We start from the raw sequence: 21725 nt of genomic DNA, 5'->3' as shown, positions 1-21725 counted from the left end.
CGTCGTATATTGGACGTGGAAGTTGTGCAGAGCGTCGTACTTTATAGTGCTGTGGTCCTGCGCTGTTACTATTACAAGAAAGAAGAAAAATGCTATATTGTGTATTCGTAGCCTCAAAAGTGTGATAAGTTTTTCCAACCATTTCTTCAGTTTTCTTTACATCTACAAATATATATACACACACACAGACACGGACACACATTTTTCTTTCATGAAAAATCATTTTTGATCTCAACCTGTCAAAATTCAAAAAACGCCCTGCTCTTCACCACTCTTTCTATTTCTTACGGGCTTCAATTTACATCCATTCAAAATTTCTTTTCCTTTCTTTCCAGAGCCGATACCTGGAATGAGCTGTAATGGATGAAATTCTCGTTCACTCTGCTTAGTTCAAGTGAAGTGGACAGGGAGATAATCTTTTGGAGATGGATACACCGAGTTCAAAATCATCTGCAGAGGCTAATCCTGGTGGTGAACTTGAAGCAACAGCTAGTCATCAAGTAGAGGAAGTTCCTAGTGGGAACAAGTGGATGGCATTTGATGCAGGTAAGAGGTTGAATGATTCTAAGAGAGCGCCGTGTGATGATAGTTTAACAGGAGCAAGTATAGAGGAGAGGACTGCAGAATGGGGAGTGGTTGTGAAGTCGGATTTTAGGGCATTATCGGAGAGATTTGCAGGGGAGTCAACGAGAACGTCAGATGAATCCAATTTTGGGAGAGATTCAGGTGCATTTCCAAGAGTATCGCAGGAGCTAAAGGATGCTTTGGCAAATCTTCAGCAAACATTTGTTGTATCAGACGCTACTAAACCAGACTGCCCTATAATGTATGCTAGCACTGGTTTTTTCACCATGACTGGTTACTCTTCCAAGGAGGTTATTGGAAGGAACTGGTACGCAACGCATATTTACCTGTATTTTGTTTTTGTGTACACATAGCTCATAAATTGAGAGTAATTTTTTTCATGTATGTGTAATGCAGCCGATTTCTTCAGGGACCAGAGACAGACCAGCGAGAGGTGAACAAGATCAGAGAAGCCGTAAAGAATGGGAGAAGCTACTGCGGCAGGCTGTTGAACTACAAAAAGGATGGAACTCCTTTCTGGAATCTCCTCACTGTCACCCCCATCAAAGACGATCAAGGCAACACCATCAAGTTCATTGGGTCTCTCTCTCACTCTCTCTCTCTCTCTCTCTCTCTCCCTCCCCCCCATTTTCATCTTCATTCTGTTAACGAATTTGACTTCCTCTTATGCATCGTCAACATCTGGATCTTGTGCAGAATGCAGGTGGAGGTAAGCAAGTACACCGAAGGTGTAAATGATAACGCATTGAGGCCAAATGGGTTGCCCAAGTCTTTAATTCGCTATGATGGTATTCTTGCTTTCTTGTTTACTATTTTATTTTGCTCTCTATTTTATAGTCATGCTCACTTCTTTTTTGATTTATCAGCTCGTCAGAAGGAGGAGGCTTTGGGTTCCATCACGGAGGTTGTACAAACTATAAAGCACCCTCGATCTCATACAAGGACTGTAAGTCATGATGCCCTTAGCAGGCATGAAGAGCTGGAGAAATTCAACCTTGATTATGTGCTGCCTAACTCTGCTCAGCTCGATAGTCTCCCCATGCCAGCCACTCAAACTCCTCTGTTAGACTCCTCAACTTGTTTACACGATTCAGCAAAGAAATCAAGAAATTCCGCGCGCATTTCCCTAATGGGGTCAGTCTCGGCAGTTTGATTTTTCCATTTCTCTTTTCTGATTAATTCAGCATTTTCTTGATGGATTATTTCACTTCTCCACTAACTGGACCTCTCACCAATTTTTCATCACCATTCACCATATACTTGGGTCACATGCATGCTTTTCATACCAAACTTTTCAATTGTCCTCAATAACAACACTATTTTCTACTTCCTTCCCTTTTCAACTGAATGGTTCCGTTACCGCTGCTAGGATCAGATCAAAATCCATGTTTTTCTCTGAACTCAAATATCCTTCCTATAGACGTAATATGGTATTGACCCTTGCCAACAACGCAACAGACTGCACTTTGGAAAACTTGGGCTCCATTTATTTCCTACTTCTTTTTGATAATGACGAAAATAGGTGTATCAATTTGCCACAGATTGATTTAGTGCTAACCCATTATTCACCTTAGCAATTTGATCCGTCTAAATTCCAAGCTTAAGCTCAAAAGCAGGAATGGATAATTAACCAAGGATATAATCAGCAATGGGCTTCTTGTGCCTAGATGTTTAAGTCTCAAGGTTACAAACGAAAATATTTACCACATGTATATGATTTCTAAATTTGTGTAATACTTTATGCTGTGAGTTGGGTAATTCCTTGCAGGTTTAAAAGCAAGTCTATGAGTTATGCTCCAAAGCAGGAAAAACAACCAAAAATTGAACCAGAAATTTTGATGACAAGAGATATAGAACATTCCGACAGTTGGGAGCGTTCTGAAAGAGAAAGAGATATACGCCAAGGGATTGATCTAGCAACCACTTTGGAGCGGATCGAGAAGAACTTTGTGATCACTGATCCAAGGCTTCCTGATAATCCTATTGTAAGATAATGCCTTAAAGACATATAAGATTTTTCTGAACATATCTCATGCAAAATTATTGAGCATATATATTACGTAGGCTCGATTACTGATCTTAATTCCTTAACCAGTTTTAGTATCTTGTCTGCAGTTCTTTAGAATTTTACCTTGATGACACTTTCATCCATCATGTCGTAAAGTATGTTGAAATCATGGACTGGTGCAGCGTACATCTGCAATAATTAACATAAATGTCAAATTTTTTGCAGATATTTGCATCTGATACCTTTCTTGAATTGACAGAGTACACACGCGAAGAAATTTTGGGAAGAAACTGTCGGTATGATATTCAACTTGTTGCTACTTTGCTGACTTTTGCATGTATCTAGGAAGACCCATGTTATTCTACATGTGGTGGTTGAATTGCAAGAATCTTATATTGAGTATATGAATGCTTTTAAAGTTCTTCCATGTATTGATGTTATTGTTATTCCCTTTTTAGGGTGCCCCATAGTGTGGGTGACATGAAAATGATTACTTTAGAGGCATTATTTCTGGGGTTGTTGCCTCTGTTATATCCAGATTGCATCAGGGTTGTTCTTTATCCTTTTCCACATTAAGTCTATGCAGTCACGTCTTTTTAAATAAAAACCAGAATTGAAATTTAAAATACAATAGTAAAGTTTGGTCACCTCGTCCATAAGTTTTGGTGCTTGACTGTTATATGGATCAAATGAAAACAGCAGAGTAAATTTTTTTTTTGCAGATTTCTCCAGGGCCCCGAAACCGATCAAGCTACTGTCTCAAAGATAAGAGATGCTATCAGAGAACAAAGGGAAATCACTGTTCAGCTGATCAACTACACTAAGAGTGGTTTGTAGATCCTTACACTGCTTGCATGATATGAATTATTGAAAAATTATGTTCGGCTCATTTACACCATTATTTAACCCAAGTTTCTCAATGCTTTGTGTAAAAAAAAGTCGGGAATTAGTTAAGAGTTCTATAACATCTTTTTCTCTTTCATTATAACGTATGTTTTCCTTTAAGACCAAATAAAGCTTATGAAGATGTTACATTTGATTTATGTTTCTAATGTCGATCGCTGATTATAATGATTTGCAGGAAAGAAATTCTGGAACTTATTCCATTTGCAACCCATGCGTGATCAGAAGGTAGTACTACAATGCTTATTTCAGATGGCTGTCTCCATTTCAAGAGGACATTGTTGCGAATTCAAATGGAACCCTTATTGTTGCTTTCCTTGTTTTTGCTAGGGTGAGCTTCAATATTTCATTGGTGTCCAACTTGATGGCAGTGATCATGTTGAACCTCTTCGAAACCGACTCTCTGAAAAAACAGAGCAGCAAAGTGCCAAATTGGTAGGCAATATTTTCAAATTCTCTATGAAATACAACTATCATTTTAACCCATAATTTCCATATCTAAATGTCGACTTAGCATCTGCCTGCTTATTTTAACTTGACACCGATGTGCCTAAGTTTTAAGGGGATTAAAGAATGTGAATGCTTCAATGTTATGTCTGTGCATCTTTTTATACCGGAAATTTTCTAAAATGTTTACAATTTATATATTTACTTGGTAGATGGCTCCTTTTCTTCTCAGGCTTTGATGCTTTGACATTTGATCCTCTTCTTTCAGGTTAAAGCTACTGCAGAAAATGTTGATGAAGCTGTTAGAGAACTTCCTGATGCGAATTTGGTAAGGTACTCTTTCTTCTTCCCACTATTCTGCGTGTATGGTAGAATATGATAATAGAACTGGGCTCAAATTATTTAGCACATGCAGCAATGGGACTGGACCTAGTCAACCATCTACCTTCTTTTCGTCCCATTCTCTGTAGAAAGTAGGATGCCACTTGAAAAAAATTCCATGATTGTTCTGTTTAATCTTTTGCTTTGAGGAAAAAATTGTCATATTAACAGCCGTGCCAGCTAAGTATAAAAGACGCAACCTTATAAAATAGAATCATATAACAAAATCAGTGAGTTACCCCCAAGATCTTCCAGATGAATGAGAGCATAGCCTCTGTAGAAATACTTAAGTTTGAAAGCATTGACCTCTTAAACCATCAATATTACAGACTGACTCCCTCTAGAACTCTGCTATTACTCTCTCACCAATAGACCCGAAGGTAACATGAGGAATGAGGGCAATGAACTTTTTTAGACTTATGGCCGCATATGTCATTCTGAGCAATTAATTGATCCCTATAGCTTTTCTGTTTAATCTTTAGAACCAATAAACAACTTAAGACATTAAAATTGCTTCAAGACTTTTCCTAGACCTATTTGAAAATGATTCAATCTTCTAGTTTACTTATCATTGTTGAAAAGAATAAAGGAAGAAGTTTATGTGAAAAGAGGAGAATTCCTCTGATTTTCCTTGTGATTTCATGGGTACAAATGTGCCATTATATCGGTCTTCTGCCAAGACAAAAATGTTTAAAAAGGTACTAACAAAAGGCTAAAAAATTAGTGGAGAGAATACCCAACTGTCCTAACAATATCAGCTGTCCTAACAACTTGAGAAAAAACTAAGTTATTCCTAGTATAAGTATACATGTATATATACATTCCTACATATGTACATTCTACACTCCCCCTCAATTTAGGTTACATAAATATTAAGTAACCCTATATTAGATACAAGATTATTGAACTCCCTTTCTGATAGAGCTTTGGTGAGTATGTCTGCAGTTTGTTGATTTGTCGGAATGTATAGAAGTGATACATCTTGACTTTCAATTTTCTCTCTAATGAAGTGACGATCAATCTCAACATGTTTAGTTCTGTCATGGTGGACAGGATTCTTGGCCATGCTAATAATTGATTGATTGTCACACCAGATCCTCATTGCAGTGGGAGCAGAAAATCTTAGTTCAAGTAGGATCTTTTTAAACCATACTCCTTCACATATGCCATGTGCAAGTGATCGTAATTCAGATTCAGCGCTGCTCCTTGACACAATAGATTGTTTCTTGCTGCGCCAAGTGACTAAATTACCCCAAACATAAGAGCAATAACCAGATGTGGATCTCTTATCTTTCATAGATCTAGCCCAATCAGCATCAATATAATCTCAATATCTCTGATCATAGTTTTCTGAAAGAATAATCCCTGATCAGGTGTCATCTTTAGATATCTCAGAATACGATAGACAGCACTCATGTGTTTTTCAGTAGGTTGAGACATGAACTGACTCACAGACTAACAGCAAAACTGATGTCAGGTCTTTTGTGAGCCAAGTGGATAAGTTTGCTTACAAGTCTTTGATACCTCTCTTTATCAACAGGTTTACTGTCATTTTTGGAACCAAGTTTAGCATTTATTTCCATATGAATCTCTGTAGGTTTACAACCAAGCATACTTGCCTCATCTAGGAGATCTAAGATGTACTTCCGCTGATATATAGAAATTCCCTTCTTGGATCTGCCAACTTCAATTCCAAGAAAATACTTGAGTATCCCAAGGTTTTTTATTTCAAATTCTCTAGATAGAAAATCTTTCAATTTTTGAATTTCTTCACTATGATCACCTGTTAGGATAATATCATCCACATAGACAATTAGCATAGTTCTTCTTCATCTGGTACAATGCTTGACAAACAGAGTGTGATCGGAGTGACATTGTTCATATCTCATATGTTTCACTGCCCTGGTGAATCTGTCAAACCATGCCTTTGGAGACTGTTTGAGACCATACAATGTCTTTTTTAGTTTCCACACCTTTTGGAGATTCATTTCGAGTTCAGGTGGGACTTCTATATACACTTCTTCCTCTAGATCACCATTAAGGAAAACATTTTTCACATCAAGTTGGTAGAGAGGCCAATCAAGATTAGATACCAAAGAGAATAATACCCGAATTGTATTGTACTTGGCAACAGGAGCAAATGTCTCTTGATAGTCGATTCTATATGATTGAGTAAACCTTTTAGCGACAAGTCGTGCTTTATAGCGGCTTACACTACCATCAGAATTGTACTTAGTAGTGAAGATCCACTTGCATCCTACAGGAGCCTTCCCTGGAGGTAGATCAGATAACTCCCATGTCCAATTTTTCTCAAGGGCTGAAATTTCTTCTTGGATAGCAGCATTCCATACAGGAATCTTGAGAGTTTCATGAACTGTTCTTGGTTCAGGAAGAGTATTGTCAAACTTACTCACAAGTGCATGGTACTTTGAAGACAGCTTGCCATAAGAGATATAATCCTGTATGGGATGCATAGTACAAGAACGAACACCCTTTCGTAAAGTAATAGGTAAATTAATATCATCAGTTTAGTCAGAGATCTTATTAACTGTGTTATTCTGGGTGCTTGGTCTAGGAGTTGAGTCATGACAGTGTATAGTTGGTTCAGGTACTTTATCTTTAACTTAAGTTTTGTTCCTCCTGGTATATACACGTAACTTACTAACTGCAGATAATTTGCTATCAGTCTCTGTGGTAGGTTCAGGTTCTTTGGTGGTTTTATGGACATGTTCTTTTTCTGAAGTTGTCAATGGAGTCTGTTAGTGGAAGTATATTCACATCCCACAATTGATATTCTTGAGTTTCAGATGTCTCTCCCTGAATATCAAGAGTGGGATAAAAGAGTCGGTTTTCAAAAAAAGTGACATTCATAGTGTTATAGAACTGGCGGGTTACTGGACAAAAGCATTTGTAACCTTTTTGAGAAGTAGAATACCCGATAAAAACACATTTGAGGGCTCTAGGATTGAGTTTCCCTCTAAAGTGACTGTAAATGTGAACATAGGCAGATCAGTCAAAGACTTTAAACAGAATTGTGTGAAGGATGTGTGATGTTGGGAAGGCTTGAAAGAGAGAGTCATAAGGTGTTTTGAACTGAAGTATACGGGAGGGCATCCAGTTGATAAGATATCTACGTAGTGAGGATAGCCTCTCTCCAAAGAAATTTAGGGACATTTGTGGTAAAAATAAGTGAGTGGGATACTTCAAGTATGTGCCTATTTTTTCTTTCGGCTACAGCATTCTGTTGGAGAGTGTAAGGACAAGGACTTTGATGGATAATGCCTTGTTCAGTAAGCAATTTGCCTAGGTTAGATGCAAAATATTCCCTCCACTGCCTACTTCTAGTATGATCGCTGAAGAAGAAGAAACTCTAGCACGAGCCCCAAAGAGAGCTCAGGTCCGGCTGGAATAACCCATCCACCAACCAGCGGAAATAGACCACCACGGATATCTTAATTTAAAAAATGATTTAAAAAAGGTACGACATGAGGAAATCTGCAAACTACCCATTATTCCAGGTAAATCCATCCATGACCCAACGTTCGACACTCTCAACATCATAATTGGCATTTTGAAATTGATCTATGCCATTGGCTAGCCAATTTCTTTGTTGTGGATGTAGCCGCTTACGTGGAACTGGTTAGGGAGTTTAACACCAACTTTCAGTTTTACAAACGAGCTAAGTTAAACCTTCACACCCTTTTGACCAATATCAGATTTTTCTTTCATCAGATAGACTCAAGTTACTCTAGTGTTATCATCAATAAAGGAGACAAATCATTTTGTGCTAGTAAGATTTTTAACCCGTATTGGTCCCCAAACATCACTATGAATTAATGTAAAGGGTTTTGAGGGTTTGTAAACAAGACTGGAATATGAATTATAGGTTTGTTTAGAGAATTGATATACTTCACATTAAAATAAATTTGAATTTTTATTTCTAAATAAAGTAGGAAATAGTTATTTTAAGTACATGAAGTTTAGATATCCTAATCTATAATGTCATAATATAATAGATTAGTCAACATTAGAACATCCTACAGATACTGAGTTAGCACATACTGCATTTGAAGTTTGTCCATATGGGGGTGAGATTGTGATTGGTAGAAGATAAAGTTCTGATTCCTTCTTAGCATTGCCAATCATCGTCCTCGTGGTCAAGTCCTGAAAAACACATGAACTACTGTCAAATTTAACAACATAGTTCATGTCGTTACATAATTTGCTTACAAATAGCAGATTGCAGTTTAGATTAGGCACATAAAGAACAAACTGTAATATCAAATTTGGTGATATAATGGTTGAGCCAACCCCTACTACTTTAGAACTGGTTCCATCGGCAATCTTGATGGAGAAAATATCCTTACATTTACTATACTGATGAAGAAGTGTGATATCTCCGGTCATATGATCGGATGCCCCTGAATCAATAATTCATATTTGCTTTTTCACAGAGTAAGCAGATAAACTGAGTGAGTAATTACCTCTCTGAGCAATGGATGCATTACCGAGAATACTTTTTTGAGAAAACATTTGTAGAAGAGCTTCCTTCTGAGCTGGACTGAAAGGAGAGCTCTGGTAGGTATGGGTGCAGGGGATGATTATGAAATTACCATATTGCCCTAAGTGTCATTTTTGTAATTCTTCTTATCTGTTGGTTTACCAGGTAATTTCCAATACTTATCCCTAATGTGACCCGATTTTTTGCAATAGTCACATCAAGGTCTCCCTTTCCTTCCTCCTATTTCAGAAGCACGCCCGACGAGAGTAGAGGCCTGCTCGGGTTTTAGCGCAGCAAGCTGGGATTCACTTAGCAGCGACTTCCTCTGAGCAGCAAGAGCAGAGCTCATCTCCGTCGAGTTCGGGCCAGAGTAAGGATCCCCCATCATGATTTTCTTCCTACTCTTTTCTTGATGGATTTCAGAGAAAACTTCTTTGAGACTTGGCAACGGTTTGGTACCTAGAACGCAACCACGAACTTCATCTAAATTTTCTTGAGACCCATCAAGAATTTGAAAACTCTTTTTCATTCAGTGAGAGTTTTGAAGAGTTTGGAGTCCTCGGAACAGCTCCATCGATGTTCTTCGAAGACGTCGAGCTGCTGCCAGTTCCGAGTAAGTGCATTGTAGTATTGAGTCACGGTGAGCTCTCCCTGTCGCAAGTCGTGCTGGTGAGTCTCGATTTCAAAGATGGCTGAAGTATTGTCTCGGCTGGAGTAGAACTCGCGTGCGACCACCCAGATGTCATGCCCAGTTTCATACAGTAAGAAGTTCTCTCCAGTCTCTGTTGTCATTGAGTTGACTAACCAAGACATTACAAGGTTGTTTTCGACCTTCCACTAACGGGCTCCTGGATCATCTGCTGATGGTTGAACGGTTTCTCCTGTAAGATATTCATCTCTACGCTTTCCTCGGATGAACATGAGGACGGATGATGAGCATTGGAGATAATTACTCCCATTCAGCCTGTGTCCAGTGACAAATGAGGGTGTTTAGTCGACGTGAGATTGGCATTGGATTATAAAAACCTGAGATAACGTCAGGGAGAGAGGAGTTTTGCTCATCCATTGCCATTTTGGCTTGAGTTGGATGGTGAATGATTCTGGATCTGAGTTGCTGCTCTGATACCATGAAGAGAATAAAAGAAGAAGTTTCTATGAAAAGAAGAGAATTCCTCTGATTTTCCTTGTGATTTCATGGGCACAAATGTGCCATTATATAGGCCTTCGGCCAAAACAAAAACGATTAAAAAGGTACTAACAAAAGGCTAAAAAGTTAGTGGAGAGAATACCCAACAGTTCTTTCAACTTGAAAAAAAACTAAGTTATCCCTAGTGTAAGTATACATGTATATATATATTTCTACATATGTACATTCTACAATTGTTTTAAATTTTCTTAAGTTTAATAGCCTCCAAATATTGGCAACTTGAAACAACTAAGAGAATATATGTGTATATTAATATTCTCTAAAGAAGAAAAAAAGAGGCATCATCGAAGTTTTATGAGAACAATACCAATCTTCAATAGTTGATGTTTGACTCAATACTATTGATTGCTACTTCTTATTTTTGCAGCAGAGGAACACAAATTACTACGCTTTTGAAGAAAAGTGCTATATTTTCAGCCGGTACATTGGGGAACAGTTAAAGCAATCTTTATTTAATTTGTTTTGCAGAGACCAGAAGACTTGTGGGCAATCCATTCTCAACCAGTTTTCCCACGGCCTCACCGAAAGGAAAGCTCTTCCTGGATAGCAATGCAAAAGGTAATAATTACAGATCGAGTATCCTGCTCTAAATTTATCTGATAGCATACCATTCAAACTTATTATTAGAATGTTTACTTTGTTTGGTGCAATTGAAACTTCAGGGATTACAGTCTGTTGGACTCAGTATAAAGTTTCTCTGTAGACTCTCTGTTTGCATCTCAGAGCAGTCTTAGTATAATTATCTCTTTCTCTTTCTCTCTCTCTCCCTCTGGCTAATTTATCGACCTGAGCGTTCTAGATAAGCGCAAGTGGAGATAAAATTGGACTACACAATTTCAAGCCCATAAAACCCTTGGGTTGTGGTGATACTGGCAGGTACTATTTCCATACATTTCAAGCATAGTTTAACTGACTTAAGTAACTCCACATAGAAATTTTTGCTGGATTTGACAGTGAGATCTGATAGTTTAGTAATGTTGCTTTAGGTTTGTCTCCCTCCATAAGCTGACATTAGAGCTTGTCAACATATATAATTACCCATCTGCTATGAACGCTTGTTTTCTCAAAGTTGGTTTTTTTATGCTACTTTTAAATAAAGGTGGTAACATATTCTCTTAACATCAAAGCTTGAACTTGTATATTTACATTCTGAAAATCTTCCTCACATTCAACCTCCAATAGTGGAGAGAGCAGCTTTAGAATCTTAATTATGGTGCCTTTCAATCATTGTTATTATGAGAAACTTGCTTTCTGGTTTCTTCTATGTTATTGGTTGTTATTTACATTCACAATAGTAACAGAAATAAGAGAAAGGTATCTTCTGTAGCTTGTTCGAACTACCTGACTTATCTACATTGATATATGCTACTATCATATTCATCAGTGTCCTAGCATGATTGCTTTATGACTGCTCAGCAACATTCCTGTTACTTCTTTCTAAGCTTCACCATCTCCATGTTATAGTTATTACTTTTCAATACTAAAATAAGTCGTCCTGAGCTTCACCTAAATCACCTCTTGTTCTTTTTCTTTTCTGATGCAGTGTTCATTTGGTTGAACTAAAAGGAACTGGTGAACTGTATGCTATGAAGGCAATGGAGAAATCTGTCATGTTAAATCGTAACAAGGTATTGCTATATAAGGACAAATTATTTGCTTCTCCAAGGTAAAATTTTTGTTTTGTTTCATGTCAGTTTCCCTGGAAGTCTATATATAGGCGAATTTCTATATCTATTTATATGATCAGAAAGGTAATTAATATGCAAGAAATGCTCTGCTAGTTTGCCAATTATCCAAAAAACTGTGAGGTTTAGTCAAAACAAACTAAACATATAAAGCAGCACACATGAAACTCTTTGCCTCACCTGCATGTGAGACTCTAATTTGCATGTGGAAGCCATAAACTCTTCCTTCTCTCTCTCTCTCTCTCTATCTATATATATATATATAAATATTCACAGATCACAAATGCTAGGTCAGGATGGTAAGGGTGGTTGGAACTGCATCATTGAGTTTCAGAAATGAGGAGGGTGCCATTGAACCAAAAGGGCTTTGAGCATCCAGAACAGTTTTGGTTTGTGGAGAAGAATATCAGTGTTCGTAGTAATTCTTTATGGAAAATAATATCCCACTGATTGATGTACAGGTTCATCGTGCATGCATTGAGAGGGAAATTATTTCTCAACTGGATCATCCTTTCCTTCCCACACTATATGTTTCCTTTCAGGTATTCTCATTTTCATTGCCATAACGTCTCTTTTTCTGTTCAATAATATTGCGTGTTTTTAATACTATCTACATAAGCATGCCTGCATGTCTGATTAAGGTATTATAGTTCTTTAACCATAGCAGATACCTGCAACTGGAATTCCATTATTACCTCTAGCAAAATCCTTTTTCTTGAGTTATATTGGTCCATTTTACTGATACATACTAAATGGCTTAAAGAAATCTCTTGCATCTTCTTTTATTCTCTTTATGTCCTCAAAAGGCTCTATGCTTTCACCCATTATTTGTTTGTTATAAACATGAGTTCTCACCTTCCATAAAACAGGATATATTGCACATACCGCATGCCTATTTTGGTATGTCTTGCATTAGTATTATGGGATGGGTTCTATATGTTGCAGTTTCACATAAAAGTGCTGAAGGATTTAAATGGAATATTAACTGGTTAATTGAGTTCATAATTGATGAGCAAAACTCTAACTAAGAAGTCTTTGCCCAAATACAAGAACTATTATTACCCTAAGAGTAGTAAATTCAATCAGAATGTCTAAACACTTTTCTGTTTGAAGTTGAACCCTCTCGTTTAGGTGTTGCCTCTCATATATTTTTCACTTTTTTTTTTGCTTCTACTTATGCTTGCATCAAAGATCTTTGTCTTCTCTTTTCTTTTGTTCTGACAAGAGATACTAATTAAAGTAAGTGATTTTTCCTTACCTCTTCAGACTTCTACGCACGTTTGTTTGATAACAGACTTTTGTCCTGGGGGAGAATTGTTCGCGTTGCTTGACAGACAGCCTATGAAAATATTTAAAGAGGAATCTGCCAGGTATTCCAATTATTGCCTTAAATTACTGAGAGATTGTAAGTCTTCTGCCCATCAGAATACAAAAATCACATATTTTGGAATTTAACTCAATTTGTAACATAACATATGTGGTTGGCTTTTAGTCATTATTTATTTCTTTGATGGTATCAAGCATTGGGTTTTTTCCTGACCCATAATACTTGTCACTGAGAAGCAGGTTTACATAATTTTGAGTATTAATCCTGGTATATGTACAATTTTATCATTTTTCACTGTTATTACTTCCCCAGGTTCTATGCAGCAGAGGTTGTCATTGGCTTGGAATATCTTCATTGTTTGGGTAATCTGATCAGTAGAAAATGTAGAGTTTATTCACTTCATTAGCTTTTTCCCCATTCCTACCACCAGTGCCAAAGACAGAATTTTTAAGTGGCGAACAAAAGAAAAAAAATGTGTCAAAAAATAAATGGGTCGGTACAGTAAACTCTAATTGTCACCTTTTTCTAATTAATAGATTTAATATTAATTTATTTATAGTATTTAACTATTATTTTTACTTTTTTATAATAAATAAATTGCAGTTTATATGATTTCACTATCCTAACTAATAATTTTCTATAACTTCATTTGAAAAACATATGTAAGAAAAAACTAGGGAAAAGTAAGAGGTTACAGAAATTTTTGTTTTATTTAGTTATATATTCTTAATCTTACAAAAATTAGAGGGCTATCAATATTTTATATGTACATGGTATATAGATATTAATTTGGGATTCACTCCGCCACTGCCTGCTATGTTAACTAAGAGGAATACGAAAGGATTTTCATTTTATAACATGGAGATTGAACCCCAGATCCCAAAATCCTTACTTGACCACTGAACCCACTTGGTTAATAGAAAGAGAAGATAAATATATGACTTCTGGTCAACACAAAGAGAAAGGAGTGCTGTCCAAAAACACAAGAAATAGTTTTCTAATGATACAAACATATATCTTTTACTAATTAAAATGACCATTCATAATTATTGAATATAAATGATACAGCAAGAGCTACTCATTTTCTGTCTTATTTATTTCTCAATGAGAATAGCTTAATCATTTTTTATATTATAGGTACGGCTTGCTTATGTCCTGTGCTAATTCTAACCCTCTTTTCCCCACTCTATGATGAATTCATACAGGAATTGTCTATCGGGACCTGAAGCCTGAGAATATTTTGCTTCAGAAGGATGGGCATGTTGTCTTAACTGACTTTGATTTATCATTTTTGACATCCTGCAAACCCCAAGTATGTTATGCTGTTCCTATCAGAAAAGCATATTTTTTTCATTGTTAAGATTTATGAGATTATTCTTTCATTTAAAAACTTGTGCTTGAGATCATAATTTAGTCAATAATTATGAGACTATGATACGGAATGGAAATCCACTTGTGTTTTACTCAATTAAGGGAATGTATTTCTTTTTTCTCGGATTTAGCTTGACTTAATGATTATTTATGGTTATAATAGCCAAATCTTATATCAAACATTTATATGATTGTTAAGTTACACATAAAAGTTCAAATACCTACTGCAACAATTTGAATTTGATCAGTGATTGTGCTGGGAATATTAAAATGATGTCAGAGCACATGTCAGCCTCATAAATTCCGCTGATGTGGTCTTGGACCTTATACGTGCTTGGATCTGTGATGTACTACCTTGATTAAGATGTGAAGGATTCGGGTGATGGATATTGTAATACTCTAATTTTACATTAAAAGAATATGTAATTGTTGAATTTTATATAGAGACTTAAATTTTAAATTATCAATAACTTAAAGATCAGTGCATTAGGCCCAAAAAGTTTGGATCAGTAGTACTTTTAGCAAAATGAGATATGTGATCTCCATATATAGGACTCTAATCATTTTGTCTGCCCCATGCAGATATTAAAGCCTCCAGCACCGAATAGAAGAAGATCTAGGAGTCAACCTCCACCCATATTTGTTGCAGAACCAGACACTCATTCAAATTCGTTCGTTGGAACCGAGGAATATATTGCGCCTGTATGGTGAATATGTTAATCATTTATGTTTATGATTATCACATTTCTTTGAACATCTAGATTATTGCTTCAGATAAAAGTATAGTTTTTCAATATCTAATTAAATTCCAGAACAAGTTTGGCACATGTTTTAATGCTGTATGAAATTAATGTCATTCATTCAATAGAAGTAAAACATGCTTGAATTGGAAAAAGTCAATACTTCTTGGCCATTTCGGACTCTTTTATTGTTGGCTGCTCAGACAGGTTTTAAATGCTCGTTCCTATTTATTTGCCTCTATCCAAGATCATGCATAGAAATACAGTCATTTTTTCCACTGCAACTTAATGTGTGCTTTGGCGGATCCGAGACAAGTCCTGGTTGAAGAAAAATCCAAATTCAACAAACAATTTGTAGTGGCTGGAAAAATATTTATAGACTATAATAAGTGGATATGGAAAGTTGAAATGGTGGATTTTTATGTATTAGGAAATTTCAGCAAAAGATTATATTGGCTCCGATAATGTTGGCTGCTGTATTAGTTTTCACCAGCCATTTTTTTTTTTTGTTTTGATTAAAAATCAGGACTCATTGTCAAATGTTTCACGTTAACTTCTTCTTTACCCCATGTTTTTCATTTTGGAGCTCTCATAACTTACTTGATTTCAGGAGATTATCACTGGTGCAGGTCATAGTAGTGCTATTGATTGGTGGGCTCTAGGTAAGAAAATGGCAACAATACTATTGCTTTTTCATTTGATTGAGTGAAGATGCAGTTAAATTAACTCTCTCTCTCTCTCCTTCTCTTCCTTACCTCCTCTCTCTCTCTCTCTCTCTCTATCTCTCTATCTCTCTCTCTCTCTCTCTCTCTCTCTCTCACTTCAATGGAAGGTCAATGCATTTTCTTTTTGATCTTGAATGCTGGGTGTCGTTATGGATAATTATGCTAGTCGCTTCTAGTCTTGGCTTGGATTCATTTGTTATTGGTGTTCAGGTATTCTTTTGTATGAGATGCTCTATGGCCGTACACCTTTTAGGGGAAAAAATAGGCAGAAAACATTTTACAACATCTTGCACAAAGATCTCACATTTCCGAGTAGCATCCCGGTAATTTTTTTTTTTGAATATTCAAGTTGCTACTTGTGCATTAAATTGTGTTCTTGTTGTTTAAGTTGAATTATTTCATTTTATTGATGCTGATATATTGATGGTAAAACTAGCATTCTGGTGATGCTAAGTTTTGGTGCCTTTTATCCTTGGTTTCAGCCAAAGCTAAAGCCACAAGAATTAACATTTTAGTGTTCAGAAGTCATTCATCAAGATAGCTGCTGATTTTGAAGTCCTTTATTTTGCAGGTTAGTCTTGCAGCCAGGCAATTAATTAATGCATTATTGAACCGAGATCCTAGCTGCCGTTTAGGATCAATTATGGGTGCAAACGAAATTAAACAACATCCTTTCTTCCGTGGAATTAATTGGCCTCTAATACGCTCTATGGTAGTGCTACTTCCCATATTTTTGCTCAATATTGATTTGCTTCTTGAACTTGCGTATTTCTTGTATGTCCTTTTTGGTGCAGATGCCGCCACCGTTAGAGACTCCTCTTAAATTAATTGGAAAAGATGTGAAGGGCAAAGATGTAGGGTGGGAAGATGATGGCGTGCTTGTTAGTTCCATGGATATGGATATATTCTAAAATTAAGTATTTTGCTGATATTATAAGTCTGGTGGCACTTGGGTCACAACCATGAGATATAAGATACATCCACCCAAATTGAACAAGAAGAGGCCGGCCATTCCAGAAGGAATATAGGTATATATATGACGTTAACCAGTTTGAGAAGATAACTTGTCCCAGGAATTTGTATCATGTGCTTTTTAGATATAATATGCTTTAGGTGTGGTAATTCACATTTCTTTTGTATGTAATAATACTATGCTGTAATCTGTATCTGTCTCTTACGTTTGTTTTGTAAAAGTAAATATTCTGAATAAAAGAACGAGATTAGCTGTATTTGTGATCGAGAAAGAAGTCAAAAATCCTGTTGAGGCGAAAATTAAATCAAGGCGTTCGGTAATTCGCAAATGGTTTTTCCTTTGTTTTTACAGAGAAGCCATTTTGGTTTTAGTCCATGAGGACTATTTTTAATATTAATTATTTATCTATAAATTTGTACTTTTCTATGTATGGTTTAGTTAACTTCATTAAAATTTTTAATTTTTAATTTTAAAATATAAAATTATATTTTTATTTTTTAATTATGAGTTACTCAAATACTTAATTGAATTATACGTGTAATTATTTTAGAATTTAAATATAATTTTTACCCATTTTGTTTTATAAATGGATATAAGTCTCATCATGGATTAATTACTATCTACATGCAATTTTTTCCATGCCAAAACGTCTACTTCGCAATTCTGCGGATGTAAAACCTTTAATTGTATCATTTGTATTTTTTCATCAATGCGCTATATCTTATAGTCATGATTAAGTCGTTATTATAAGAAATGAATAGATTTTAATCGGTTTTAGTTTCTTCACATTTCTATCTATGCTTTTTTATATTTTCCTAACCCACTTGTGCCTACTAGTTTTCATCTCTTTTGGGTGATTCTGCTAAAATTTTCACTTAATTCGTATACGATTGACTCTATTTGGCTTTCATGCCCCCTTACCATTTGTTAGAACTAGTACTTCTTAGTGCTTAAGAGTAGCTTACTTTAAAAAAGATCTTTTGAAGTATATGGAAGTTGGAAGAAATTTTTTTGACCATGTAGCCATGTAACATGTGGAAATTTGTCATACAATTTCCACATATAGAGAAATGTGCAGGCTATGTGATGTGCCATAATGAATCGCTACTACTCCATGCAAAGAGTTAAATAACATATTATAGTGGTCAAAAAAATTTCTTCCAACTTCCATATACTTCAAAAGTGCAGGCTATGTGATGTGCCATAATGAATCGCTACTACTCCATGCAAAGAGTTAAATAACATATTATAGTGGTCAAAACTCTATTAACCACACTTGCAATCCTCTTTTTTACTCTCTTAAATTTATACATTGTATTTGAATTACAAGTTGTGATTTATGTTTTACTTGTTTAAATACTTCGCTCTTATTTTACTTACTTTTTTTCTTGTAGTTGTTTACATCTTCAAATTTTAATTAATCCCCATTTTTGAATTGACTTACATACTTGAACTAATAATTAGTATCAAAACAAAATCTTTATTTTGGTTTTAACTTAATTATCTTTCAACAAATGCCTTACAGTACCGTGTTTGAAGAAGATCATTCTACCTCTAAGCCATCTTTTTTTGCATAACAAATTATAATTATTAGAAAGTTAGAATGAAAATTTTATTCAAATTTTGAGTTTTGATACTTAAGATGTAATTATAAATGATCTCCATGTCCCAAATAAGAAAGTAGGTGATTTGGTAGAAGCATGAATGTCATTATGTTCTACCACAATATAATACACTCTCTATGCTTAAACAAAAAACAAATTCACTTGAAAAATCATTTCCTAACAAAGGAATAGAAAATGATAAAAATTAAATTTGGTAGTGATTTTAGTAAGAAAAAAATTCAAAGAATAAATACGCAAAATTGCTAAATATTTATTGTCAAAATATCATTTGAAATATCGTGTTAAAATTGGATATATTTTTTTACCTATTTCTAATTAGAAGAAACATATTATATAAAGTAGAGAAATTTTGAATTCCAAAAGAATCAATTTTTTTGTTGTTGTGAAAATTAATGTCAATCATGCACACAATCACATAAAGAGTAAAAGAAGAAAAACTACAAGGTTTACATGATTCGGTAAGGATGCTTACTATGATTTCTTCTATAATATTCCTAGAATATACTAGCATATTTTTAGAATATAGAGGAATATTCTTCAAATATGCACAGAATGAAGCTACATCAACTAAAATATTCCAAGAATATATAGGAGTATTCCCACATAGGATCAAACCACATCAACAAATCTTTTCTTTACTTTGAATTCCCTATATCAACATCAACAAAGAGAGTAACCATCTCATTACACTGTTACCAAAATACCCTCATAATGGCGTTATTTAGTATTACATACTTAACCAAGTCTAGGTAGTGTATAAGCTTGTTAACTAGGATTGCCTTGATCATCATATCTATAAGATTCTCATGTGTAGATACCTTCTTCACAATTATAGTGCCTTATGATACAATATCCTAAATGAAATGATATCTAACATCAATATACTTGGTCCGCCCAGAAACATCTGGTTGTTGGTAAGATGTATGATACTTTAACTATCACTGAATGCATCTTTTGTATCAACCTAATGTCACTCACCAAACCCTATAGCCAAATAGCCTTTTTTACTACTTCCATTAGAGTTATGTACTCAACCTTTGTCGCAGACAAGGCAACTGTAGATTGCAAAGTCACCTTCCAGTTACTAACACTACCAGAAAGAGTAAACAAGTAACGTACTAGAGATCTCCTCCTATCTAAATACCCTACATAGTTTGAATCCACATAATCTACAACTGAGTCACCTATTTTATGTTTGTTGAAAGTCAAACCCATATATGTAATACCCTTTAAGTACCTTAGAATCCATTTCACTGCTTGTCAATGTTGTTTCCAAGGAACAGTAGACATATGCTCCATGTTCTCATTTGTCTTTGGGGAAATATCTATAGATAACTTGAAATGGGTAGTAAATGAAACAATCATGGGCTTGGCATTACTCATGTTGAACTACTACAATAACTTTTGAATATAGGATTGATAAGACAAAAAAAAACTTTGTAACACTTCTATCCCAATTAATCTCTATTCCCAATATCTTCTATGCAGTAACTAAATCTTTCATCTCAAACTTATCACCCAACTACTTTTTCAAAAAATCATTTGTGGCGTGCCTTTAGTAGTAATAAACATGTCATCCACATACAATAAAAAATGGATAAAAAAGATGTAAGAGCCTCTTGTGATAAAAGAAATTGTTATAAGCATTACGAGTAAGTTATTCGATATCATGAATGTATCAGACCTCTTAAGTAATCAAACATGATTTTTCATACTTGAAATGAAAAATCCCTCAAGCTAAGTCATATAAACATGTTCCTCCAATTTACCATGTAAAAAGGCAGTCTTCATATCTAACTGTTTAAGCTCTAAGTCATAAAAAGCTATCATAGTAAGTAAGACCCTGATAAAACTGTGTTTCATAACTAGAAAGAACACTTTATCAAAGTTGATCATTTCTCTTTGAGTAAATCCTTTAGCTACATACTAAGCCTTGTATTGAGGTACTTCTACCCCTGAAGTACCTTCATTATTCTTGAAAACCCATTTACAGCCTACCACCTTTTGCCCCTTAAATAATGACACAGGTTCCCAAGTCTAGTTATTGTGAAGTGATTCAATTTCTTCACCCATCATACTAATCCACTAATCTACATTTGAATAAGAAATAACTTCTTTGTAACTTGTAGGTTCTTGCAAATAAACTGTCTTTATAACTAATAAGGCATATGCAACTAGATTTTCATATATCTATAGTGGTCTAAGTTTTCTTCTCTCCTTGCCCGTTGCAATGCTTATATGATTGTTGTTGATCATGTGCACCATCATCACCTTATTGATTAAGATCTTGCATCTCATTCTCTTAATTATTGGACTAAATTGTTAGAGTACCAACCTTTAATTTTATTCGTTCTCTAACATTGTGACCTAATTGTACCATTACTTTCTCCTTTTGATTATCTAATTAAGTAAACTTATTAATATCACATCTTTATTGATAATACACCCTAGAGATTTTGGATTACCATACCATAATCTGTAACATTTTGCTCCATATGCATACTGACACGGGAAGGACTTGGAAGGATCGTAATACTCCTAGAATCTCACACCACATATGATTAAAAGACTTTAACTATCTAATTCACCCTCTCTATGTGATAATTTCACCCACCAATATGGAATATAATAATCAAGATAATTAGAAAAATAAAAAGGAAAATAAAGAACATCATAGCTTACCTAATAAGTCAATCATAATTCCCTATCTCAACAAGACTTTTGAAAGCTTCCCAACTTAAAAAAGTTAAAGAACACTCACAAAATTAGCAAAACTAATTTTAAAGAAAACAAAATCTTGAACTTTATTGATTTGGTGAATTTTCATTACAACCTAAGGACTAAGGTCCTTATATATATACCTTTATTTTCTAATCCAATGCGAAGCAGGATTACAATTTCCTACTTGAATACTTAAACAAAATTTGACTAAAACTCTTGTTGGAAATTCATTAAATAATTAAATACTTATCCAAAACTAAGATTAAATTAATAAAATAATATTAATTTATTTGAAGCAGAGTCCTTCCTCCATTAGTCGACCCCTTAAGCCATCTTAATCCTTTTAATTGATCTCATTCTTTGAATAGAACTCTTCTTTGAATTCAACATATTGATCATATGGGAAAAAAAGGGAAAAAAAGTGGAATTAGCCTAGGAGAGCTACTATCTAGGCTATTTAAGTGCGCTAGCTGGCTGCCTACATGCAACTGGCGCACACAAAAAGCTTCCATGCACGGGCACGAGG

At 35.0% G+C, this 21725-nt stretch overlaps 1 protein-coding gene across 3 annotated transcripts; it reads left to right on the top strand.

Moving 5' to 3' along the window:
* Positions 1-100: 100 nt before the first annotated feature.
* PHOT2 (phototropin 2) lies at positions 101-17109 on the top strand. 3 transcript variants are annotated; one of them, XR_015812763.1, is made up of 22 exons: positions 102-892; positions 982-1164; positions 1282-1373; positions 1452-1719; positions 2354-2570; positions 2819-2889; positions 3316-3422; positions 3675-3724; positions 3827-3931; positions 4212-4271; positions 10501-10590; positions 10832-10908; positions 11576-11660; positions 12179-12259; positions 12984-13087; positions 13357-13406; positions 14250-14356; positions 14998-15117; positions 15766-15817; positions 16091-16203; positions 16363-16451; positions 16675-17109. XR_015812763.1 is itself a non-coding variant. In XM_088206210.1 (22 exons), the coding sequence occupies exons 1-22, from the start codon at positions 426-428 to the stop codon at positions 16789-16791; spliced, it is 2757 nt and encodes a 918-aa protein (XP_088062336.1). In that variant the 5' UTR covers positions 120-425; the 3' UTR covers positions 16792-17109. The 3 variants fall into 3 exon arrangements, 2 of the variants coding, with proteins under 2 accessions (XP_088062337.1, XP_088062336.1); XM_088206210.1 differs by lacking the exon at positions 16363-16451 and adding an exon at positions 16452-16592 and having other exon boundaries at positions 120-892; XM_088206211.1 differs by lacking the exons at positions 16363-16451; positions 16675-17109 and having other exon boundaries at positions 101-892; positions 14998-15122; positions 16091-16153.
* Positions 17110-21725: the final 4616 nt, after the last annotated feature.

Source organism: Carica papaya, chromosome 6, assembly GCF_054855325.1.
Source record: "Carica papaya isolate Zhongbai chromosome 6, ASM5485532v1, whole genome shotgun sequence".
Classification (NCBI taxonomy): Eukaryota; Viridiplantae; Streptophyta; class Magnoliopsida; order Brassicales; family Caricaceae; genus Carica; species Carica papaya.
Note: the sequence above shows the minus strand (reverse complement) of the source record. Positions and strands in the feature narration are given on the sequence as shown.

Bases quoted from the DNA above. Each gene is read 5' to 3' on its own strand.
- PHOT2 (XM_088206210.1), top strand. From the start codon at position 426: ATGGATACACCGAGTTCAAAATCATCTGCAGAGGCTAATCCTGGTGGT. The intron at 2,890-3,315 runs GTATGATATTCA...TTTTTTTTGCAG, and splicing joins ATTTTGGGAAGAAACTGTCG to ATTTCTCCAGGGCCCCGAAA. The intron at 12,260-12,983 runs GTATTCTCATTT...TTACCTCTTCAG, and splicing joins CACTATATGTTTCCTTTCAG to ACTTCTACGCACGTTTGTTT.